This window comes from Oncorhynchus masou, chromosome 25 (assembly GCF_036934945.1).
Source record: "Oncorhynchus masou masou isolate Uvic2021 chromosome 25, UVic_Omas_1.1, whole genome shotgun sequence".
Lineage (NCBI taxonomy): Eukaryota > Metazoa > Chordata > Actinopteri > Salmoniformes > Salmonidae > Oncorhynchus > Oncorhynchus masou.
Window position 1 is genome coordinate 12,373,377 of NC_088236.1, and position 21,666 is coordinate 12,395,042.

General features: G+C 44.9%; 1 protein-coding gene across 2 annotated transcripts; it reads right to left on the reverse strand.

Annotated features, from left to right (window-relative positions):
- Positions 1-9,417: 9,417 nt before the first annotated feature.
- On the reverse strand, positions 9,418-19,750 carry LOC135513788 (sin3 histone deacetylase corepressor complex component SDS3-like). 2 transcript variants are annotated; one of them, XM_064936716.1, is made up of 11 exons: positions 19,531-19,750; positions 17,636-17,705; positions 17,438-17,493; positions 15,634-15,705; positions 15,223-15,242; positions 14,724-14,880; positions 14,379-14,474; positions 14,049-14,135; positions 13,702-13,807; positions 12,001-12,085; positions 9,418-10,292 (listed from the first exon to the last, which is right to left on the reverse strand). In XM_064936716.1, the coding sequence occupies exons 1-11, from the start codon at positions 19,640-19,642 to the stop codon at positions 10,194-10,196; spliced, it is 960 nt and encodes a 319-aa protein (XP_064792788.1). In that variant the 5' UTR covers positions 19,643-19,750; the 3' UTR covers positions 9,418-10,193. The 2 variants fall into 2 exon arrangements, with proteins under 2 accessions (XP_064792788.1, XP_064792789.1); XM_064936717.1 differs by lacking the exon at positions 19,531-19,750 and adding an exon at positions 17,896-19,158.
- Between the last annotated feature and the right edge of the window lie 1,916 nt (positions 19,751-21,666).

The following is a 21,666-nucleotide window of genomic DNA, read 5'->3' on the forward strand; positions in this document are numbered from 1 at the left end:
AGTGCCATTTGGGAAACAGATGACTCTTGCTGAGCAGGAAAATCAGTCACCGCAAATGACAAGTGGCATGATCATCGGTCTGTCAAGGATGCAGGGAATGATTTTGTACCGTGTGCTACAATGGGGTTCTGCTAGGTGGCAGTGACTAGGCTACATGGGGTTCTGCTAGGTGTCAGAGACTAGGCTACATGGGGTTCTGCTAGGTGTCAGAGACTAGGCTACATGGGGTTCTGCTAGGTGTCAGAGACTAGGCTACATGGGGTTCTGCTAGGTGTCAGTGACTAGGCTACATGGGGTTCTGCTAGGTGTCAGAGACTAGGCTACATGGGGTTCTGCTAGGTGTCAGTGACTAGGCTACATGGGGTTCTGCTAGGTGTCAGAGACTAGGCTACATGGGGTTCTGCTAGGTGTCAGAGACTAGGCTACATGGGGTTCTGCTAGGTGTCAGAGACTAGGCTACATGGGGTCTGCTAGGTGTCAGTGACTAGGCTACATGGGGTTCTGCTAGGTGTCAGTGACTAGGCTACATGGGGTTCTGCTAGGTGTCAGAGACTAGGCTACATGGGGTTCTGCTAGGTGTCAGAGACTAGGCTACATGGGGTTCTGCTAGGTGTCAGAGACTAGGCTACATGGGGTTCTGCTAGGTGTCAGAGACTAGGCTACATGGGGTTCTGCTAGGTGTCAGAGACTAGGCTACATGGGGTTCTGCTAGGTGTCAGAGACTAGGCTACATGGGGTTCTGCTAGGTGTCAGAGACTAGGCTACATGGGGTTCTGCTAGGTGTCAGAGACTAGGCTACATGGGGTTCTGCTAGGTGTCAGAGACTAGGCTACATGAAGTTCTGCTAGGTGTCAGAGACTAGGCTACATGGGGTTCTGCTAGGTGTCAGAGACTAGGCTACATGGGGTTCTGCTAGGTGTCAGACTAGGCTACATGGGGTTCTGCTAGGTGTCAGAGACTAGGTGGCTGACTATGCTAGGTGTCAGAGACTAGGCTACATGGGGTTCTGCTAGGTGGCAGTGACTTGGCTACATGGGGTTCTGCTAGGTGGCAGTGACTAGGCTACATGGGGTTCTGCTAGGTGGCAGTGACTAGGCTACATGGGGTTCTGCTAGGTGTCAGAGACTAGGCTACATGGGGTTCTGCTAGGTGTCAGAGACTAGGCTACATGGGGTTCTGCTAGGTGGCAGTGACTAGACAAGGCAAGGCATGACAAGGTAGCTAATAAAGGATCGTTTTCAAGCGGTTTGTTTACACAGAAATGATTAAGTGTCAACATTATACCATTGTTCATCAGCAACACTCAACACAAAAATGGAACAAGCTGCATGATTTGCCGCAATCAAAGTTCCTTCTGGAAAAAATACTCCATTCAATTCAATTCATCTAACGCAGTTACTGATTTTGTTTAATGAAGTTATTTCTGTGCCACCCACACAAAGGCAAAAGGTGATGTAAAATGTTCATGTCCTACAGACAGAGACACTCTTAATATAAAAGATATAAATGCAACAATTTCTAAGACCTTACTGAGTTTCAGTACATATAAGGAAATCAGTCAATTGAAAGAAATGCATTAGGCCCTTATCTATGGATTTCACGTGACTGGGCAGAAGAACAACCATTGGTGGGCCGGGGAGGGCATAGGCCAACCCACTGGGGAGCCAGACCCACCCCCCGGGGATAATTTGTTTTTATCCACAGAAGGGCTTTATGAGACAGAAATACTCCTCAGCTCCCCGCAGGTGAAGAAGCCAGATGTGGAGGTCCTGGACTGGTGTGGTTACACGTGGTCTGCGGTCTCCTGCACTGAGCAAGGAGCAGCTTTAGGTCTGCCAGACATTTCTCAACAGATAGCACTGAGTAAGAAGCAGCTTTAGGTCTGCCAAACATCTCTCAACAGATAGCACTGAGCAAGGAGCAGCTTTAGGTCTGCCAGACATCTCTCAACAGATAGCATTGAGCAAGGAGCAGCTTTAGTCCTGCCAGACGTCTCCCAACACAGTGGTTCCCAAACGTTTTATAGTCCTGTACCCCTTCAAACATTCAACCTCTAGCTGCGTACCCTCTCTAACACCAGGGTCAGCGCACTTTCAAATGCTGTTTTTGCCATCATTGTAAGCTTGCCACACACACACACTATAAGATACATTTATTCAACTCAATAATGAGTGTGAGTCTTTGTCACAACCCGGCTCGTGGGAAGTGACAAAGAGCTCTTATAGGACCAGGGCACAAATAATAATATAATAATAATCTTACATATAAAACTTTATTTGTTCATCAAAAATGGTGTCTAACTCACCACAGGTTAATGAGAAGGGTGTGTTTGAAAGGATGCACATAACTCTGCAATGTTGGGTTGTATTGGAGAGAGTCTCAGTCTTAAATCATTCTCCACACACAATCTGTGCCTGTATTTAGTTTTCATGCTAGTGAGGGCCGAGAACCCACTCACACATACTGTAGGTATGTGGTTGCAAAGGGCATCAGTGTCTTAACAGCGCGATCTGCCAAGGCAGGATACTCTGAGCGCAGCCCAATCCAGAAATCTGGCAGTGGCTTCTGATTCAATTTTCACAGAACCGCTTGTTGCAATTTCGATGTTCAGATATCAGCGGACTGGAGGTAGGGCATGAAAGGGGAATCCAGTTGTTTGTGCTTCCGTTTGGGGAAAGTACATGCGTAATTGCGCACCCAACTCACTCAGGTGCTTCACTATATCACATTTGACATTGTTCGTAATCTCATTTGCACACAAAAAAATCATACAATGATGGAAAGACCTGTGTGTTGTCCTTGTTAATGCAGACAGAGAGGAGCTCCAACTTCTGAATCATAGTCTCGATTTTGTCCCGCACATTGGATATAGTTGCGGAGAGTAACCTGTAATCCTAGATTCAGATCATTCAGGCGTATAAAAACATCACCCAGAAAGGCCAGTCGTGTGAGAAACTCATCATCATGCAAGCGGTCAGACAAGTGAAAATGATGGTCAGTGAAGAAAATTTTAAGCTCGTCTCAAACAAAAAAACTTGTCAATAAAAAGCGCACTTCTGTATGTTGTAAAAGTGTTACATGGTCGCTGCCCATATCATTGCATAGTGCAGAAAATACACTCATAGGCCTTGCTTTAACAAAGTGAACCATTTTCACTGTAGTGTCCAAAAAGTCTTTCAAGCTGTCAGGCATTCCCTTGGCAGCAAGAGCCTCTCGGTGGATGCTGCAGTGTATCCAAGTGGCGTCGGGAGCAACTGCTTGCACGCGCGTTACCACTCCACTATGTCTCCCTGTCATGGCCTTTGCGCCATCAGTACAGATGCCAACACATCTTGACCACCAAAGTCCATTTTATGTCACAAAGCTGTCCAGTACTTTAAAAATATCATTTCCTGTTGTCCTGGTTTCCAGAAGAGGATGTCTATCTTAATTGACCCCCCATAAAGGTAACAGACATATACCAGTTTTTTTTGTGCCTTTTCCCCCAGCATTTCCCCAGCAGCAGGAAGAATGAAGTCCTCCACAATAGTATGGGGCTTGCCTGTCCTAGCCACTCCTCCACAATAGTATGGTGCTTGCCTGTCCTAGCCACTCCTCCACAATAGTATGGTGCTTGCCTGTCCTAGCCACTCCTCCACAATAGCCACCACTCCTCCACAATAGTATGGGGCTTGTCTGTCCTAGCCACTCCTCCACAATAGTATGGGGCTTGCCTGTCCTCCACAATAGTATGGTGCTTGCCTGTCCTAGCCACTCCTCCACAATAGTATGGGGCTTGCCTCCACAATAGTCCCTAGCCACTCCTCCACAATAGTATGGGGCCTGTGCCTGTCCTAGCCACTCCTCCACTAGTATGGTGCCTCCACAATAGTATGGGGCTTGCCTGTCCTAGCCACTCCTCCACAATAGTATGGGGCTTGCCTGTCCTAGCCACTCCTCCACAATAGTATGGGGCTTGCCTGTCCTAGCCACTCCTCCACAATAGTATGGGGCTTGCCTGTCCTAGCCACTCCTCCACAATAGTATGGGGCTTGCCTGTCCTAGCTCCTCCACAATCCTCCACAATAGTATGGGGCTTGCCTGTCCTAGCCACTCCTCCACAATAGTATGGGGCTTGCCTGTCCTAGCCACAATAGTATGGGGCTTGCCTGTCCTAGCCACAATAGTATGGGGCTTGCCTGTCCTAGCCACAATCCTCCACACTCCTCCACAATAGTATGGTGCTTGCCTGTCCTAGCCACTCCTCCACAATAGTATGGGGCTTGCCTGTCCCTCCACAATAGCCACTGTCCTAGCCACTCCTCCACAATAGTATGGGGCTTGCCTGTCCTAGCTACTCCTCCACAATAGTATGGGGCTTGCCTGTCCTAGCCACTCCTCCACAATAGTATGGGGCCACTCCTCCACAATAGTATGGGGCTTGCCTGTCCTAGCCACTCCTCCACAATAGTATGGTGCTTGCCTGTCCTAGCCACTCCTCCACAATAGTATGGGGCTTGCCTGTCCTAGCCACTCCTCCACAATAGTATGGGGCTTGCCTGTCCTAGCCACTCCTCCACAATAGTATGGGGCTTGCCTGTCCTAGCCACTCCTCCACAATAGTATGGGGCTTGCCTGTCCTAGCCACTCCTCCACAATAGTATGGGGCTTGCCTGTCCTAGCCACTCCTCCACAATAGTATGGGGCTTGCCTGTCCTAGCCACTCCTCCACAATAGTATGGTGCTTGCCTGTCCTAGCCACTCCTCCACAATAGTATGGTGCTTCCACAATAGCCTGTCCTAGCCACTCCTCCACAATAGTATGGGGCTTGCCTGTCCTAGCCACTCCTCCACAATAGTATGGGGCTTGCCTGTCCTAGCCACTCCTCCACAATAGTATGGGGCTTGCCTGTCCTAGCCACTCCTCCACAATAGTATGGGGCTTGCCTGTCCTAGCCACTCCTCCACAATAGTATGGTGCTTGCCTGTCCTAGCCACTCCTCCACAATAGTATGGTGCTTGCCTGTCCTAGCCACTCCTCCACAATAGTATGGGGCTTGCCTGTCCTAGCCACTCCTCCACAATAGTATGGGGCTTGCCTGTCCTAGCCACTCGGTAGCTCATCATATAAGATGCTTCTAGACCCTTCTTATTCATGGTATCTGTTGCTTTTATACATGTCTTACTACTCAAAAGTCGTCTTAATTCTCGTGGTTTATTTTTCAAATTGGCATGTTTTGTTTCTAAAAGTCTGCGCTAGAGTGAAGGTTTCATCGAGTTGTGAGATAGTACTGTTGCACATCTAACACACTGTGGCTGAGGAAAGGCACTACTCCCAATATAAGTGAACCCCAAATCAATGTAGATCTCATCATATTTGCGCCTCTTCGATGGTTCAACATCCCTGTCTGTTGTTCTGTGCTTTCCCGGGTAAGGGGGCAGTAGTTCTTCGGCTGCATCAGATTCACAGCTGGGCTAACAACAAATGTAGAATTACTGATGCTAGCATTGGATGTGCTGGTTTAAGCAGAACAACTTGTGTCTAGACCGGTGCAGGTGTAGTACTGCTGGTAGTAGCAGGTCTACCAGTAGAGCTGGTATGTGTCTCTATGGACTCAGGCCTTACTCTTTTTACCATTTATCCATTTTCGAGCAAACGGAATGAGCAGTAGCTACGTTTGGCTACATTCGGAAGTTGGTGGAATTCCCGCGGGAGAGGAACAGTTAACGTGATTGGATGTTAATTATTTGACTAGGCTACCTGTAATTGACATGGTGTTGTCATTTCACTGAACACTAGATGGTTTACTTGTATTATTGTCAGTTTAATGAGGCTACTCAGGCGAGAGAAAAAAAAAACTAAATGTTGGCCTTTTTGGAAAATAAACATTACATTTTTTTATTAAAATGTGAAATCAGGTTTTTATTTGTCGTACCACCGACGGCATTGGGCGTACCCGTTTGGGAATAACTGTCCAAACAGATAGCTCTGAGCAAGAAGCAGCTTTAGGGCTGCCGACATGTATCGATGTGCTGGACACACACACAGGTTGGAGCCAATGCACTTTAAAGAGGAAAGCACAGGAAGTGGCTGCTTAGGGGGGGTGGAGCTGGTGGATTTTATTGATGCCCTGGGTGGGTCTTTATGCACACAAGCAATAACCACGTGGCAGAATGACTCCAGTGACTATTCCCCCCAGCTGACACACACACAACACTTGGCTACACATTGTTAATTAATAGGACACCAAACCCCTCCTGCTTCCTGTTGACTTTACACTGCAGTGTCCTCTCAGCTGATTATACTGACTTCAACCATGTCTATGGGCTATTGTCTCCCTACGAGCCAGGCGTGTGTGTGTGTGTTAGCAGCAGGTTCGTGGGAGGGCTTAATCCCAGATAGTGGGCAAGACTATCAGACATTTACACACCCAGATCTGACTGGAAAGGTGTTTAAGATGGAGGAAAGGAGAGAGCATGTGGAGTGGGATGCTTACTAAGAGGTGGAGATTATTACAGAGTGCAACATGGATTGTGTCCCAAATGGCACCCCATTCCCTTTATAGTGCACTACATTTGACCAGGGGCTATAGGGCTCTGGTTAAAAGTGCACTATAAAAAAGGGAATGGGGTGCCATTTGGGACACAGCCAGTGTTGGTGACATCACTCTGGTATGAGGAGCTCTGTGGTGGAGAGCTCTATATTAAACAAAGTGTCTCTGAGTAAGTGTACTGATCTAGGATCAGTTTTGCCTCTCAGATCATAATGAATAAGACAGGGAGAGAGCTGATCCAGTACTTATACTGTGAGACGAAGTGAAACAGGTAAATCCAGGTGAGAACATCCATTTAGAGAAGAATGGATGACATCAGTAACACAGCAGTGGAACGGCAATATTCACACTCCTGCTCAGTCAAAGAAAAACATCTTTGCTCTGAAATATCTACAAATCATAGGGATGATCGATTCTAAAGGATCAATTAAAAATGGCCTGGTCTGGAAAGCAGACATGATAGTAAGATTTGAGACAATGCTGCAGACACACATCTATAGTAGTTAGACCTGTGACTGAGGATGCAGACATGGGACCCGCTGGCCACAGGTACGGCGCGGTGGGGGGGACCCGCTGGCCACAGGTACGGCGCGGGGGTGGGGGACCCGCTGGCCACAGGTACCCGCTGGCCACAGGTACGGCGCGGTGGGGGACCCGCTGGCCACAGGTACGGCGCGGTGGGGGACCCGCTACAGGTACGGCGCGGTGGGGGGACCCGCTGGCCACAGGTACCGCGGTGGGGGGACCCGCTGGCCACAGGTACGGCGCGGTGGGGGGGGACCCCCGCTGGCCACAGGTACGGCGCGGTGGGGGGGACCCGCTGGCCACGTGGGGGGGACCCGGGCCACGGGTGGGGGGGACCCGCTGGCCACAGGTACGGCGCGGTGGGGGGACCCGGGCGCGGTGGGGGGACCCGCTGGCCACAGGTACGGCGCGGCGCGGTGGGGGACCCGCTGGCCACAGGTACGGCGCGGTGGGGGGGACCCGCTGGCCACAGGTACGGCGCGGTGGGGGGGACCCGCTGGCCACAGGTACGGCGCGGTGGGGGGGACCCGCTGGCCACAGGTACGGCGCGCGGTGGGGGGACCCGCTGGCCACAGGTACGGCGCGGTGGGGGGCCACAGGTACCCGCTGGGGGGACCCGCTGGCCACAGGTACGGGGGGGACCACAGGTACGGCGCGGTGGGGGGGCTGGCCACAGGTACCGCGGTGGGGGGACCCGCTGGCCACAGGTGGGGGACCCGCTGGCCACAGGTACGGCGCGGGGGGGACCCGCTCCACAGGTACGGTGGGGGGACCCGCCCGCTGGCCACAGGTACGGCGCGGTGGGGGGACCCGCTGGCCACAGGTACGGCGGGGTGGGGGGGACCCGCGGGGGGGCGGTGGGGGGACCCATTGGCGGCACCCGCTGGCCACAGGTACGGCGCGGTGGGGGGCCCGCTGGCCACAGGTACGGCGCGGTTACCCGCAGGGGGGCCCGGTACGGCCACGTTAGTTAGACCCGTGACTGATGATGGAGAGAACTAGACCCAGAAGGGCTGACTGGCATTATTACTGTGAACATGTCAACCAATGCCATTGGAATCGCTATCCCACTGCAATCAACAAGCAGAGGTACATTTTGGGTTAAAACAAAGGAGACATAACTCCTGGCTTTAAAATGAGCCTGTAACCAATCATCTAATCATATTGGGGCTTCCACAAACGTCAACGCCTTGCATTTAGCAACACAGTAATTGGCGCTCCTTGACAGGCTGTCATTAAGTGAGGCAAAATAACCTCTGATGGGGTTCAATTTAACCGATGGTTTGACAGAGTCACCAGACAAAAAGGCAGTTAAAAAGTTGTTGTATATCGCGCCTGGCAAGAGGAGACAAATGTGCAGGGCCAAATGATCCAGTGTGCCATTGGTAGAGAGGTAGGTGAGAGGGTAGCCACGTGGAAAGAGATTGGAGGGTACTGCTGGGAGATTTGCTGGCTCCTTCTCAACAATCAGGTTCTTAGAACTGAGGTGTGAGTTACCAAGGAAATATTGAACCTGCTGGCCATGTTACGGCGTCGGAGGGGGGGCCTGCTGGCCACGTTACGGCGTCGGGGGAGGGGGGCCTGCTGGCCACGTTACGGCGGGGGAGGGGGGCCTGCTGGCCACGTTACGGCGGGAGGGGGCCTGCTGGCCACGTTACGGCGTCGGGGAGGACCTGCTGGCCACGTTACTGCGGAGGGGGGGACCTGCTGGCCACGTTACGGCGGGGGGGACGACCTGCTGGCCACGTTACGGCGTGCTGGCCACGGGCGGGGGGGGGCCTGCTGGCCACGTTACGGCGGGGGGGGACCTGCTGGCCACGTTACGGCGGACCTGCTGGCCACGTTACGGCGGGGGGGACCTGCTGGCCACGTTACGGCGGGGGGGACCTGCTGGCCACGTTACGGCGGGGGGGGGCCACGTTACGGCGGGGGGGGGACCTGCTGGCCACGTTACGGCGGGGGGGGGACCTGCTGGCCACGTTACGGCGGGGGGGACCTGCTGGCCACGTTACGGCGGGGGACCTGCTGGCCACGTTACGGCAGGGGGGCCTGCTGGTCACGTTACGGCGGGGGAGACCTGCTGTCCACGTTACGGCGGGGGGGCGGGCCTGCTGGCCACGTTACGGCGGGGGGGGGGACCTGCTGGCCACGTTACGGCGGGGGGGGGACCTGCTGGCCACGTTACGGCGGGGGGGGGACCCGCCCTGAAAGCTAGATCAGTGGTGGCTGGTATCTTACTGCCTTTGGTCAGTTACAGTGTAACACATTTAATAAATGGAACGCACAAGAAAACGATCAAATACAAAATGGTTCATGTTCATCTTCCTCCCATGTGCAAAACCAGTTTAGACACGTCAGATGTATTCAACATTTCGGTTTAACTGAACTCATTTAATGTCAATAATACAGATACAAAATTAAAACCTTAAAAGTCTATCCAATATATTCTGAAAAAAAAAGATAAAATGTTAATTGACTAGAAAAAAACAATACCAGACAATGTCATGATGAAGAAAGATGACATGCGATTTATGCTGAGTGGCACAGCTGACTGAAACTGTTACAGAACCAAGTTAGGTATATAAAGGAAGACCAGTCAAAACACCGACCTTCAGCCCCTAAGCACTTGTGGAGATCTGAGAGCATTGGATGGCGTAAGCAAAATGGAAATCATTTCACTAAGCCTATGACAAGGTATAGAGTGTAGCTATGACAACATTTGCTATACCAAGGCTATCCAGTCTGTGCATGTCTACTCAACTGCCTAAAGGGCTATTTGAGCCAAAACTTGCAAGGAGAAAGGCTTCCACGTGTGCTTGGTGATGTCTAAAAAGACACTGACAGAAAGCATCGTTCTTCCCCTCCTGTGGTCCTGATTGATTGAAACACCAGGAAGTTATTGAGAAAACTTCCTCCAAGCACACAGTAGGGTTGAGGGAGAGAGCCACGTGAGGGAGGGGGGAGAGAGCCACGTGAGGGAGGGGGGAGAGAGCCACGTGAGGGAGGGGGGAGAGAGCCACGTGAGGGAGGGGGGAGAGAGCCACGTGAGGGAGGGGGAGCAACATACTGCATGTACAAAATGGAAGGAATGGATGGATGGATGAAGAGAAAGTGTGAAGGGGCGTGGTGGTGTTTCTACGCTGCCGACCGTCGTCGGATGATAAACGCTCCTCTTTGTAGCTGTCCCAGGTAGATCCTCATCTTGGTGCTGTCGCTGGTCTTCCTCACCCAGATCTGAGGGGAAACACAACCAATAGGACTCATTATGGTCATTTACAAAAGAGCCTCTATATAATAAAAGCATTGTGCTCATCATATCAGGAGTTCCAAAACATATCAGGCCATTTCCACAAGTTATATACTGTATTAAACATATCAAAAGAACATTCCACAAGTTATATACTGTATTAAACATATCAAAAGAACATTCCACAAGTTATATACTGTATTAAACATATCAAAAGAACATTCCACAAGTTATATACTGTATGAAACATATCAAAAGAACATTCCACAAGTTATATACTGTATGAAACATATCAAAAGAACATTCCACAAGTTATATACTGTATTAAACATATCAAAAGAACATTCCACAAGTTATATACTGTATGAAACATATCAAAAGAACATTCCACAAGTTATATACTACATATCAAAATAACATTCCACAAGTTAAACATAAACATCAAAAGAACATTCCACAAAACATATCAAAAGTTATATACTGTATTAAACATATCAAAAGAACATTCCACAAGTTATATACTGTATTAAACATATCAGGCCATTTCCACAAGTTATATACTGTATTAAACATATCAAAAGAACATTCCACAAGTTATATACTGTATTAAACATATCAAAAGAACATTCCACAAGTTATATACTGTAGGCAGGCATTTCCACAAGTTATATACTGTATTAAACATATCAAAAGAACATTCCACAAGTTATATACTGTATTAAACATATCAAAAGAACATTCCACAAGTTATATACTGTATTAAACATATCAAAAGAACATTCCACAAGTTATATACTGTATTAAACATATCAAAAGAACATTCCACAAGTTATATACTGTATTAAACATATCAAAAGAACATTCCACAAGTTATATACTGTATTAAACATATCAAAAGAACATTCCACAAGTTATATACTGTATTAAACATATCAAAAGAACATTCCACAAGTTATATACTGTATGAAACATATCAAAAGAACATTCCACAAGTTATATACTGTATTAAACATATCAAAAGAACATTCCACAAGTTATATACTGTATGAAACATATCAGGACATTTTAGGAAAACTACCATTTTTTCCATCCTCTCTTCCAGCTCGAAATGAAAACACATACAAGCTAAGATCTCTCTCTTGTTTTATGCTAAGAGCCCCAAAAATTAGAACAGAGCATGGAAAAATGGCCCTTTTACTTAACCACCTGGTGTTGGAATTCCCTCCAAGCCAACCCAAAACTCTAGGACCTATTGTCCCTGGAGGAGTTCAAAGGACAAATAGATGAACAGGTTGTTGAGACATGTAGTTGTTCCTGGTTGTCACCCCATGTCACTAGTTTGCGTAGCCTTATGTAAGGAAGCATGTCGTTTTACTTCACAGACAGTTTGCTGTTGTATGTATGCTGCCGTCTGTTGTCCGTTTTGTCATTTCATCTTTAGCCCGTCCCCACAGGAGGCCTTTTGCCAGGCCATCTTGTAAATAACAATTTGTTCTGAATTCAATTGCCTGGTTAAATAATTTATTTTTTTTTTTTTTTTTAAACACCACCATACAATCCTTACACTGTACTTTGGACAGACTACTAGGACCGCCATAACTCTATACTAGCAAGTCATGGATCCCTCTAATATATAATGGATTTAAGTGGTACAAGCATAGAGCTGTAGCTGTGGAAATGAGAATTGAAACCCACCTCATTTGTTCCCACTGAGCTGATGACACAGCTGATCTTGGTGTTCTCCTTGGACTCCAGGTGGATGGCCTGGCTCTTATGATACCTGATGGGAAAGACACAAGATATATATATATAAACTACAAATAGCACAAAACATTAGCAACACAAAACTTCCTCACATCATGGAAAATGAATGCTTGGTGGTTTGTGATAGTTATCTTAAATTGCAGTCTGTAGGAATTTCTAAGCACTGTCCTTTTGAAACCATGACCTAGAAAATATTACATGTAGCTCATTTAGTATAACAGGATCAATTATCTGGCATTGAGTGAGGGGTACGAGAAGGAATTACTTCTATTTAACTAGGCAAGTCAGTTAAGAACAAATTCTTATTTACAATGACAGCCTACCGGGGAACAGTGGGTTAACTGCCAGATTTTTAATCTGTCAACTCAGGGATTCGATCTAGCAACCATTCGGTTACTAGCCCAACGCTCTAACCACTAGGCTACCTGCTGCCCCAGGAATCAGTCCACTCAGATAAGGACTTTGAAACCTATAGGACAATATCCTCTTGAGCACACAATCCCTTAAAGGTTATAATAGATAATCTGACAATGCTGTAATGGACAGAGAAACAAAATGACCAAAAACCAGGTAGTATTTGCTGGTGGCTGAGGAGAGAGTCCCTGAGGTAAGTGAAAAGGAGTGACACGCTGGAACAGACAGAATCAGTAAAAGGTTGATTTCTTTATTGAAGAAAATGTCCGCTTGCTTCAGCTGTCTTGCTTTCAAGCAAGCGCATTAGATGAAACATCATTACTGGGAGAAAGGAGAAGAACACGTGTGGTTTCAACCATCGCTGCTGAGTCTTCACCATCCTCTCCCCTCAGCCTTTCTCATCCTAGGTCTGGTGAGACTGTCGGAGCGAGAACGATAGCAGCAAACACTTCACTCAACTGAGATCCCCTCTCTCACTTCAGAATTGATCAAAGGCTACATGAAAGTCATGGAAAGCCATTTTTAATATCAGAGGAGCACATTTCACATTTTCCACTCTTCAAAAGGAATTATTCATTGGTGCGTGATGTCCTATGCAGAGCTACTCTTTACCCAAAGGGCCTGAGAGGACAGATTATCCCATCCAAGCAAACACTGTCATTTCTGTCAGCCTATGGAACTATCACCAAATGGCATACTGCTCTGTATGCCAAAACCCATGTTCCATCCTCATGATAGCGATGTAATGTAATTTCATGGTGACAGGTAGTATGAGCTTGCCTTGCTAACATTCCAGCCACCCATTGGTTAATATGAAATATGACCTATTGGCCAGAGGGAATGTTACTATAAACATACTACAAACATGATTTCCATTTCTTGAATCTTGTTTTTGAAGTCTTAAAAAAAAAAAATCAGACATATCAGCAAAGCCAAGAATTCTTCAGTAAGTAGAGCATGAGGATTTACACGGCTGTGGCGCCATCTAGTGGCTAATAAAAGTCAAGCGCATCATGAATTAAAACACAAGGTGTTATATAGGGAATCAGTTCAGTAGATCTTATATTTAGACCAATCCTATTAAAACAGCGATAAACCACAACAGCAGACAATAAAAGTACAAAATTCCCCCTTTTTGCTGTGTTAAAAAATATATATATATTTTTATTTTAAATGGTCTAATCAACCAAATGAAAAAGATAGTCAGTGTGCATGTACCATCTCTTGTCGTAGTACAGCTTTCCCTCTTCAATGCGGGCCTCATAGCGCTGTGAGGGGGCCTCCATTGGAATGGTGGGCATTTGGTCTGGAGACGACGGAGACACTGGGGGAGAAAACATGGCGTGAGAAAAACTAAAGTCATTTCAATGTAAATAGTTAATTTACTAAAAACTCTGCCAGCCCGGGACTTCTTGATGTTTAATGTAAATAAAATGAACATGTTTTTGTAGTCTGAACAAAAATCCTGTATAATAACTTGATTCATCCTCATTTTGGCTTGATGGCATTTAGACTGGAACAAAACAATCCTAACAGTTGTAAAAAAAAATGAACTGCTCACATACCTGGACGCTTAGGGGATTTCAGCTGCTTGTTGAGTATTCGCAGATCTTCCAGGATCTGGTCATCGGTTAGCAAATAGTTAAGCTGAGGTGTGGATCATTAAGGACAACTAGTCTTAATCAAATCATAATTTGTGTGTACATATATATATATTTCTGTGAAGGGGTAAAAACTGTATCTGGTAAGTTTTAACCCTGTGAAGATGGAAAAAAGAAGAAGTGAAATGTAACTAATCAGTCAAGACGAGATTCTTTGAAGCTGGACAGTGCCTAACATGGATCAACACTGTTGTAGACAAGACAGAGAGTGATTGGACTTCTAGTAAAGGATATCAGGTGCAGGTTTCCTCCGCTTGTCTGGAATGGGGACTGGATCGTTGGGCCGCCTCCTTAACTTCCGGGTCATGATGGGTTTCACCTCCATGGAATCTACACAGGGGTAATATGGAATGAGCTTACCACCATGCACCCGACAGTGTAGAAATATTACTACTAGTCCACCTATGAGAGCAGTATGAAGGTTGTGAGATATAAGATGAGCCAAGAAACTCCATCTCCAAAACACAGCCTACATAGTCTTCTTCCTCAGCAAAAACCAACCGTCACCCATCAGTCTTTTTTACCCCCCCCCTCAGAGTGAGATGAGAGGGAGGGAGACAGTCTCAGTGATTCTCCTACCGCCTGTCAGCTCCATTGTTAATTTCTCATTCTCTATCATCTTCTTCTTCTCCTCTAGCTCAGCAATTAAGTTTTCCTTCAGCTCCACCTTCTTATCGTCAAACTCTTTCACCGCTGCCTTCTTCTCTTTGATGTAGTTCCTCTCCACCTGTTCTGTCTGAGAGCGAGAGAAGGAACCAGAGAGAGAGAAGGAACCAGAGAGAGAGAAGGAACCAGAGAGAGAGAAGGAACCAGAGAGAGAGAAGGAACCAGAGAGAGAGAAGGAACCAGAGAGAGAGAAGGAACCAGAGAGAGAGAAGGAACCAGAGAGAGAGAAGGAACCAGAGAGAGAGAAGGAACCAGAGAGAGAAGGAACCAGAGAGAGAAGGAACCAGAGAGAGAAGGAACCAGAGATTGTGTCGAAAGGCCATAAAATAAGTTTTAAAAAAATGCAATAATTTGCAGGTGAAGGAGTCAGTTGAATTTTCATGTTAGGTAATAATATCAAAACATCTCTTACCTCAAGTTGGAGAAAGAGATCTATAAGAAAGAAACAGACAAATGACAATGTTAACACTCATGTTGACTTGACTGCATTGTCAGTTAATCCCTGGCTGTCACATTGACTTTAAGCACAAAACCAACAACCACAAAAAATTGTTTTTATTCATCATGTACACAGCAGGAATACATGGTGCAGTAAATGCTTACAAGCTGGCTCCCTCAAAAAATGCAGCACACACTTTGGGTGTTCAAGTTCAAATGACACAGAATGAGGTCTCTCCATGTAGCAACAACTTAACAGTGACTGAGTGTATCCCAAATGGCACCCTATGCCTTATGGGTCCTGGTCCAAAGGTAGTGTACTATATAGGGAGCCATTTAGGGATGAGCACAGTGATCCTATTCCACAACAGTGCCATTTTCTTACCAGCATTGCGGACTCTCTCCTTGTATTGTTGGTCCAGCTTCTTCATTCTCTTCTGGTACTCCTGAAGTGTTCCTGCAGGGAAGAGTTTAATTAAAACACAGCATATAAATTTCAGAAGTTTACATACACTTAGGCCAAATACATTTAAACTTAGTTTCATAATTCCTGACATTTAATCCTAGTAAGAATTTCCTGTCTTAGGTCAGTTAGGATCACCACTTTATTTTAGGAATGTGAAATGTCAGAATAATAGTAGAGAATTATTCCTTTCATCACATTACCAGTGGGTCAGAAGTGTACATACACTCAATTCGTATTTGGTAGCATTGCCATTACATTCTTTCAACTTGGGTCAAACGTTTCAGGTCGCCTTCCACAAGCATCCCATAATAAATTAGGTTATTTTGGCCCATTCCTCCTGACAGAGCTGGTGTAACTGAGTCAGGTTTGTAGGCCTCCTTGCTCGCACGTGTTTTTTCAGTACTGCCCACAAATTTTCTATGGGATTGAGGTCAGGGCTTTGGGATGGCCACTCCAATACCTGGACTTTGTTGCCCTTAAAACATTTTGCCACAACTTTGGAAGTATGCTTGGGGTCTTTATCCATTTGGAAGACCCATTTGCGACCAAGCTTTAACTTCCTGACTGATGTTTTGAGATGTTGCTTCAATATATCCAAATCATTTTTGTTCTTCATGATGCCATCTATTTTGTGAAGTGCACCAGTCCCTTATGCAGCAAAGCACCCCCATGCTTCACAGTTGGGATGGTGTTTTCGGCTTGCAAGCCTCCCCCTTTTCCTCCAAACATAACGATGGTTATTATGGCCAAACAGTTCCATTTTTATTTCATCAGACTAGAGGACATTACTCCAAAAAGTATCTCTGTCCCCATGTGCAGTTTGCAAACCGTTGTCTGGCTATTTTATGGCAGTTTTGGAGCAGTGGCTCATTCCCTGCGGAGCGGCACTTCAGCGTATGTCGATATAGGACTTGTTTTACTGTGGTTATAGATACTTTTGTACCCGTTTCCTCCAGCATCTACACTAGTTCCTTTGCTGTTCTGGGATCGATATACATTTTTCGCACCAAAATACGTCCATCTCTAGGAGACAGAAAGTGTCTCATTCCTGAGCAGTATGACAGAATGTCGTACCTTCATCCTTGGGAGCAATTTCCAAACGCCTGAACTAGGCTTGTGGAGGTCTACAATTTATTTGAGGTCTTGTTGATTTATTTTGATTTTCCCATGATGTCAAGCAAAGCGGCACTGAGTTTGAAGGTAGGCCTTGAAATACATCCACAGGAACACCTCCAATTAACAAATGTCAATTACCCTATGACATCATTTTCTGGAATTTCCCACGCTGTTTAAAGGTAGTCAACTTAGTGTATGTAAACTTCTGACCCACTGGAATTGTGATACAGTGTATTATGTGAAGTGAAATCATCTGTCTGTAAACAATTGTTGGAAAAATACTTTTCATGCACAAAGTAAATGTCCTAAACGACTTGCCAAAAGTATAGTTTATTAACAAGACATTTGTGGAGTGGTTGAAAAACAAGTGTATGTAAACTTCCAACTTCTTATCCAACCAATCTCTGAAAGCAAAGAGCACCACCTCTGAGGATCCATCATAACAGTTGTGCAAAATGATAGGTCTGCTCAGCTCTACTTATGCACATGGAGGAATTCATGACATTGATAATCACATTGATTGTGAATGCAAGGAGGATAATGAACTGATTATAGGATAGGGCTAATTCATAAACACAATGAGGATAATTGGAAACAGTGACACTACCCTCTTGGAGTTGCGTCAACTGCCTTTTCAATGATGCCAGCTTGTCTTGGTACATCCTGAAACCAAATAAAACATGATTATCACAACCAACTACTTAATCTGTAAATGTAGTCCTTCAAGATCAGGCTACATCCCATTTCATCCAAGTCAACATATATTCTATCCAGTGTAACCGTGCAATTGGTGGACAACACTCACTGTTCTTTGATTTCCACATAGTCATCCTCATCATGTTTCGCCAGGTCAGTTTCACTGGCATCTTCTGTGTCTGAAAGAGGGGGGGGGGAAATGGCGGTCGTCAGTAAGTAGGCTAACAGTTCACCAATATCATATGACATAGGGCCTATGCCAAGAAAACATTTTCAGAACAATTTGTTCAATAGCAAGTCAATGAAATTTCTAATTTTAGGAAATCTGGAAACAGTAGTAGGATAGATGTAGCTACTCAGTCAAGTTACCTTTATTTGGATCCCCAATGAGTGCGTTACCAGCCATGTCCCTTTAGACTCATACAAAAATAAACTAACAAAGTAAAACAAGGTCGCCTGATAAATGCGAAATGTTATGTCGTAGGCTAAAGTAGCCACACGCAAGATGGCAAGCTCGCTAACTACGCGTTCAGCTAACAGGCTTGCGCATTTCTATCAAAAAAAGTTAGCAATTAAATGTTAACCAGAATTGCACAGACCGGGCAGTGACTCCAGATTAGTAAACAGTCGTTTGTTATTTGACCAGCCAGCTAATTCTCAACAAAAGGGTTTACATTGAGTGCCTAACATTTGTCCCGTTGCTAACGCGTAGCAAATTGATGAAGCCAAATACGAGAGCGATTTGTCAAGCTAGCCAATTTAGCTATTAGCAACGGCTAATTCAAGACTTAGCAATTGAACCGGTTTCAAATTTTGTTAGCTAGATGCAATTTCTGCGTGGCCTGTATGAGAATACGTAGTTGGGTACCTATTTTATATACCCGACTAGCTCGTTTGCTACTGAGTTTGCCAGCGCCAAAGCAGGTTTTGCCGGTGACCTGTCAGCTGATGGTAGCTAACGTTAGCTAGCGTCGTAATGTTAACGCTTGCTAGCTAGTTACAACACCAGTGAATGGTTGACTTAGCATTGACAAGACTAACACAACTCTCCATCAAATACAGGTAACATGAGTAAAGGGTCATTGCTTAAATCTGTAGCTATACCCAAAGTTAACAGCACAAATGCAACGTGACATTTGGAAATAGCCTGCATCAGCGCGCGGCCTTAAAACCTAATTTAGCTAAATCCCAACAAACCACCTTCATCTACGCACGTAACCAATGAAATGGCTGGCCTCAAAGTTAACTGGACATGTAAGGAGAGCTGAAATTACAAAATCAAATATAGTTTCTTATACTTCACACCAACAGTGGCAAGACGGTGTCAGAAAAGGCCAATCACTGAAATCATATTGGTGTTAAAGCAAATGATGAGTCTCTTGCCACCTGTCAACCATTACAAATGTTTTACTGCCTGCCTGTTTGTTACGAATTTAACTCCAAAATCGAGACTCCAAGTCCCATGCACGGTTACAAAGACCACTTTCTCTCTCATATATATATATAGATATATATTACGTTAGCGCTGCCTGTCCACCACTTGACAACGTGTTGCTGTATAAAAGTAAAGCCGGGCTTGACCGCTAAACATGAAAGTTGAAAAAGATAATGAACTTGTCCCCCCCCATCTACACGAACAGGTAGCTTTCCTGCCAGGGGCGTATTCATTACAACCAAACGAAAAGGGGCGGGACCTATCTGGATTTGTCCAATGGAAACTCTCGTTTTTAACAGTTTGGACTCATGATTAAACTCCTGCGAACAACAAACTGGATTATAGAAACCTGTGTTAATTCAACGCTGGCTAGCTAGCGTTAGTTACCCAAACTGGCGCAAACTTTACTCTTCAATGGGGATGGGTTCATTCTTTTTTTTATATATATAAAAAAAAATGTGCAAAGGTCACACTAGTTTTAGGAGACTATTTGAGAAAACTAACAACGTTTATTAGCAAATATCACAAGAGTAGCTAGCTAACAAAATGTGCTACATTGGCGAACCTACCTTCTTCCGAGTCTCTTCCCCTGAAGCTTCGATCATCGTCGTCGTCCACACTATCAAGTTCTTCTTCATCATTGTAATAATCTACCATCGGTGATAGTAAAGTAGAAGCCATTTGATGGCAAGTAAAAATGTAAACAAACGTTAGATAAACAATCGATTTGGAATTTGCAGTTCAGAACAAAACAGCGCCTACATCTGTTAAGACCCCATGAGAATTAAGATGGCCGTTATTGCGCCTGACCAAAATATTTAAAACAAAACTGTAGAGATTATTTTTAATAGTAATTTTATCACATCTTTGTGTCATGCATACACCAATGTAATAGTATAAATTAAATAGCGTTTTTTCTATGAAACAGGGTTAGTTACCAGTATCTTCGCTATATTTAAGCAGTCTAATTAGGCATTTCGAGGTCAGCCCTTGTGCAGAGCAAAAGATTTTCAGCGATTTGTATCAAATAAGTTAGCAATTAAATGCTATACAGAATTGCACATGCCGGACAACCATTCACTTCATATTAGTAAACCGTTGTTTCTTATTTGACCAGTCAGCTAATTCCCAACAGCAAAGGGTTTACATTGAGTGCCAATATTTGCCACATGTTGATTTGCTAGCCCCGATTTTGTTACGAATTGACCCTGCGCTGGGTCAATCATAGCATAATGGCTATCGGGGTAAAGTGCATATCTTGAAAGTATTTACGTCCCTCACGTCCACATAACTGTATAGACACTAAACTATTAATATCCCTAAACCTGGGTATTCGAAATATTTGCTGAGTAGGGTTGTTCGTTTTTTGCAGTCATCACACATACACCGACATATACCTTGACAAAACCATAGGGATCCCAAACACAGAATATCCATTATATTGACCAAATAATCTAGGTCTAGCAAAAAAAACATCCGAAAAAGCACTAAAAACCTGCCCAAAGCGCGGAAAACAAGGCCATATTTTTTTCCCACGGCAAGAGATGAGTTGCCATATTTATACTATCAACCATTTTCCATATCGTTCGAGGCAATTAATAAGGAATATTGTAGTAATTTGTAATGACGGTATAAGCAAACTATTGCGAGCTGTCATAACGCAAAGGCTTTTCAAAGGAAATCATTTGCCTTTACACACTTCTCTATCAATGGATGTCGATTTAACTCGCATGACTGCTATGATTAAGCAATACGGCACAAAGTATGGTACAGTGCTTTCAGAAAGTATTCAGAACCCTTGACTTTTTTATATATATTTTTTTACTTTACAAACTTATTCTAAAATGGTTGAAAATGTAGATATGTGGTAGTGGTGGAGTAGGGGGCCTGAGGGCACACAGTATGTTGTGAAATTTGTGAATGTATTGTAATGTTTTTACAATTGTATAAACTGCCTTAATTTTGCTTGACCACAGGAAGAGTAGCTGCTGCCTTGGCAGGAACTAATGGGGATCCATAATACATACAAAACCCCCATAATGACAAAGCAAAAACATTTTTTTTCAAAATGTTTGTAAATTTACATATATATATATTTTTTAAATTCAGAAATACCTTATTTACCTTATAAGGCTGTAACATAACAAAATGTGGAAAAAGTGAAGGGGTCTGAATACTTTACGAATGCACTAGACATACCCCCACCTGACACGCCACTCTGGGTTTCTTCCCGGTACCCCAACCAAAAACAGATTTAATCCCTCATTCAGACCCATGTCATTGTGGAATGCTCTGCCACAAGAGGTTACTCAGGCAAAAAGCAGGTTTAGCTTTTTAACAAATTTAAAAAATCATTATCACAGCACCTCTCCTCTTTCTAAAGATATAATTGAACTGTACTCTAAGAATATTAATATGTATATATTAAGAGTATTTTTGTTGTCTCGTTGTGTCTTTCCTATATACAGTACCAGTCAAAAGTTTGGACACACCTACCCTTTCAAGGGTTTTTCTTTATTTTTACTATTTTCTACATTGTAGAATAATAGTAAAGACAACATATGAAATATCACATATGGAATCATGTAGTAACCAAAAAAGTGTGAAACAAATCAAAATATATATGGGATTCTTCAAAGTAGCCACCCTACCGTTAAAAAGATACTTTATGCTCCTGAGTGGCGCCATAGGCGGAAATCCCAGTC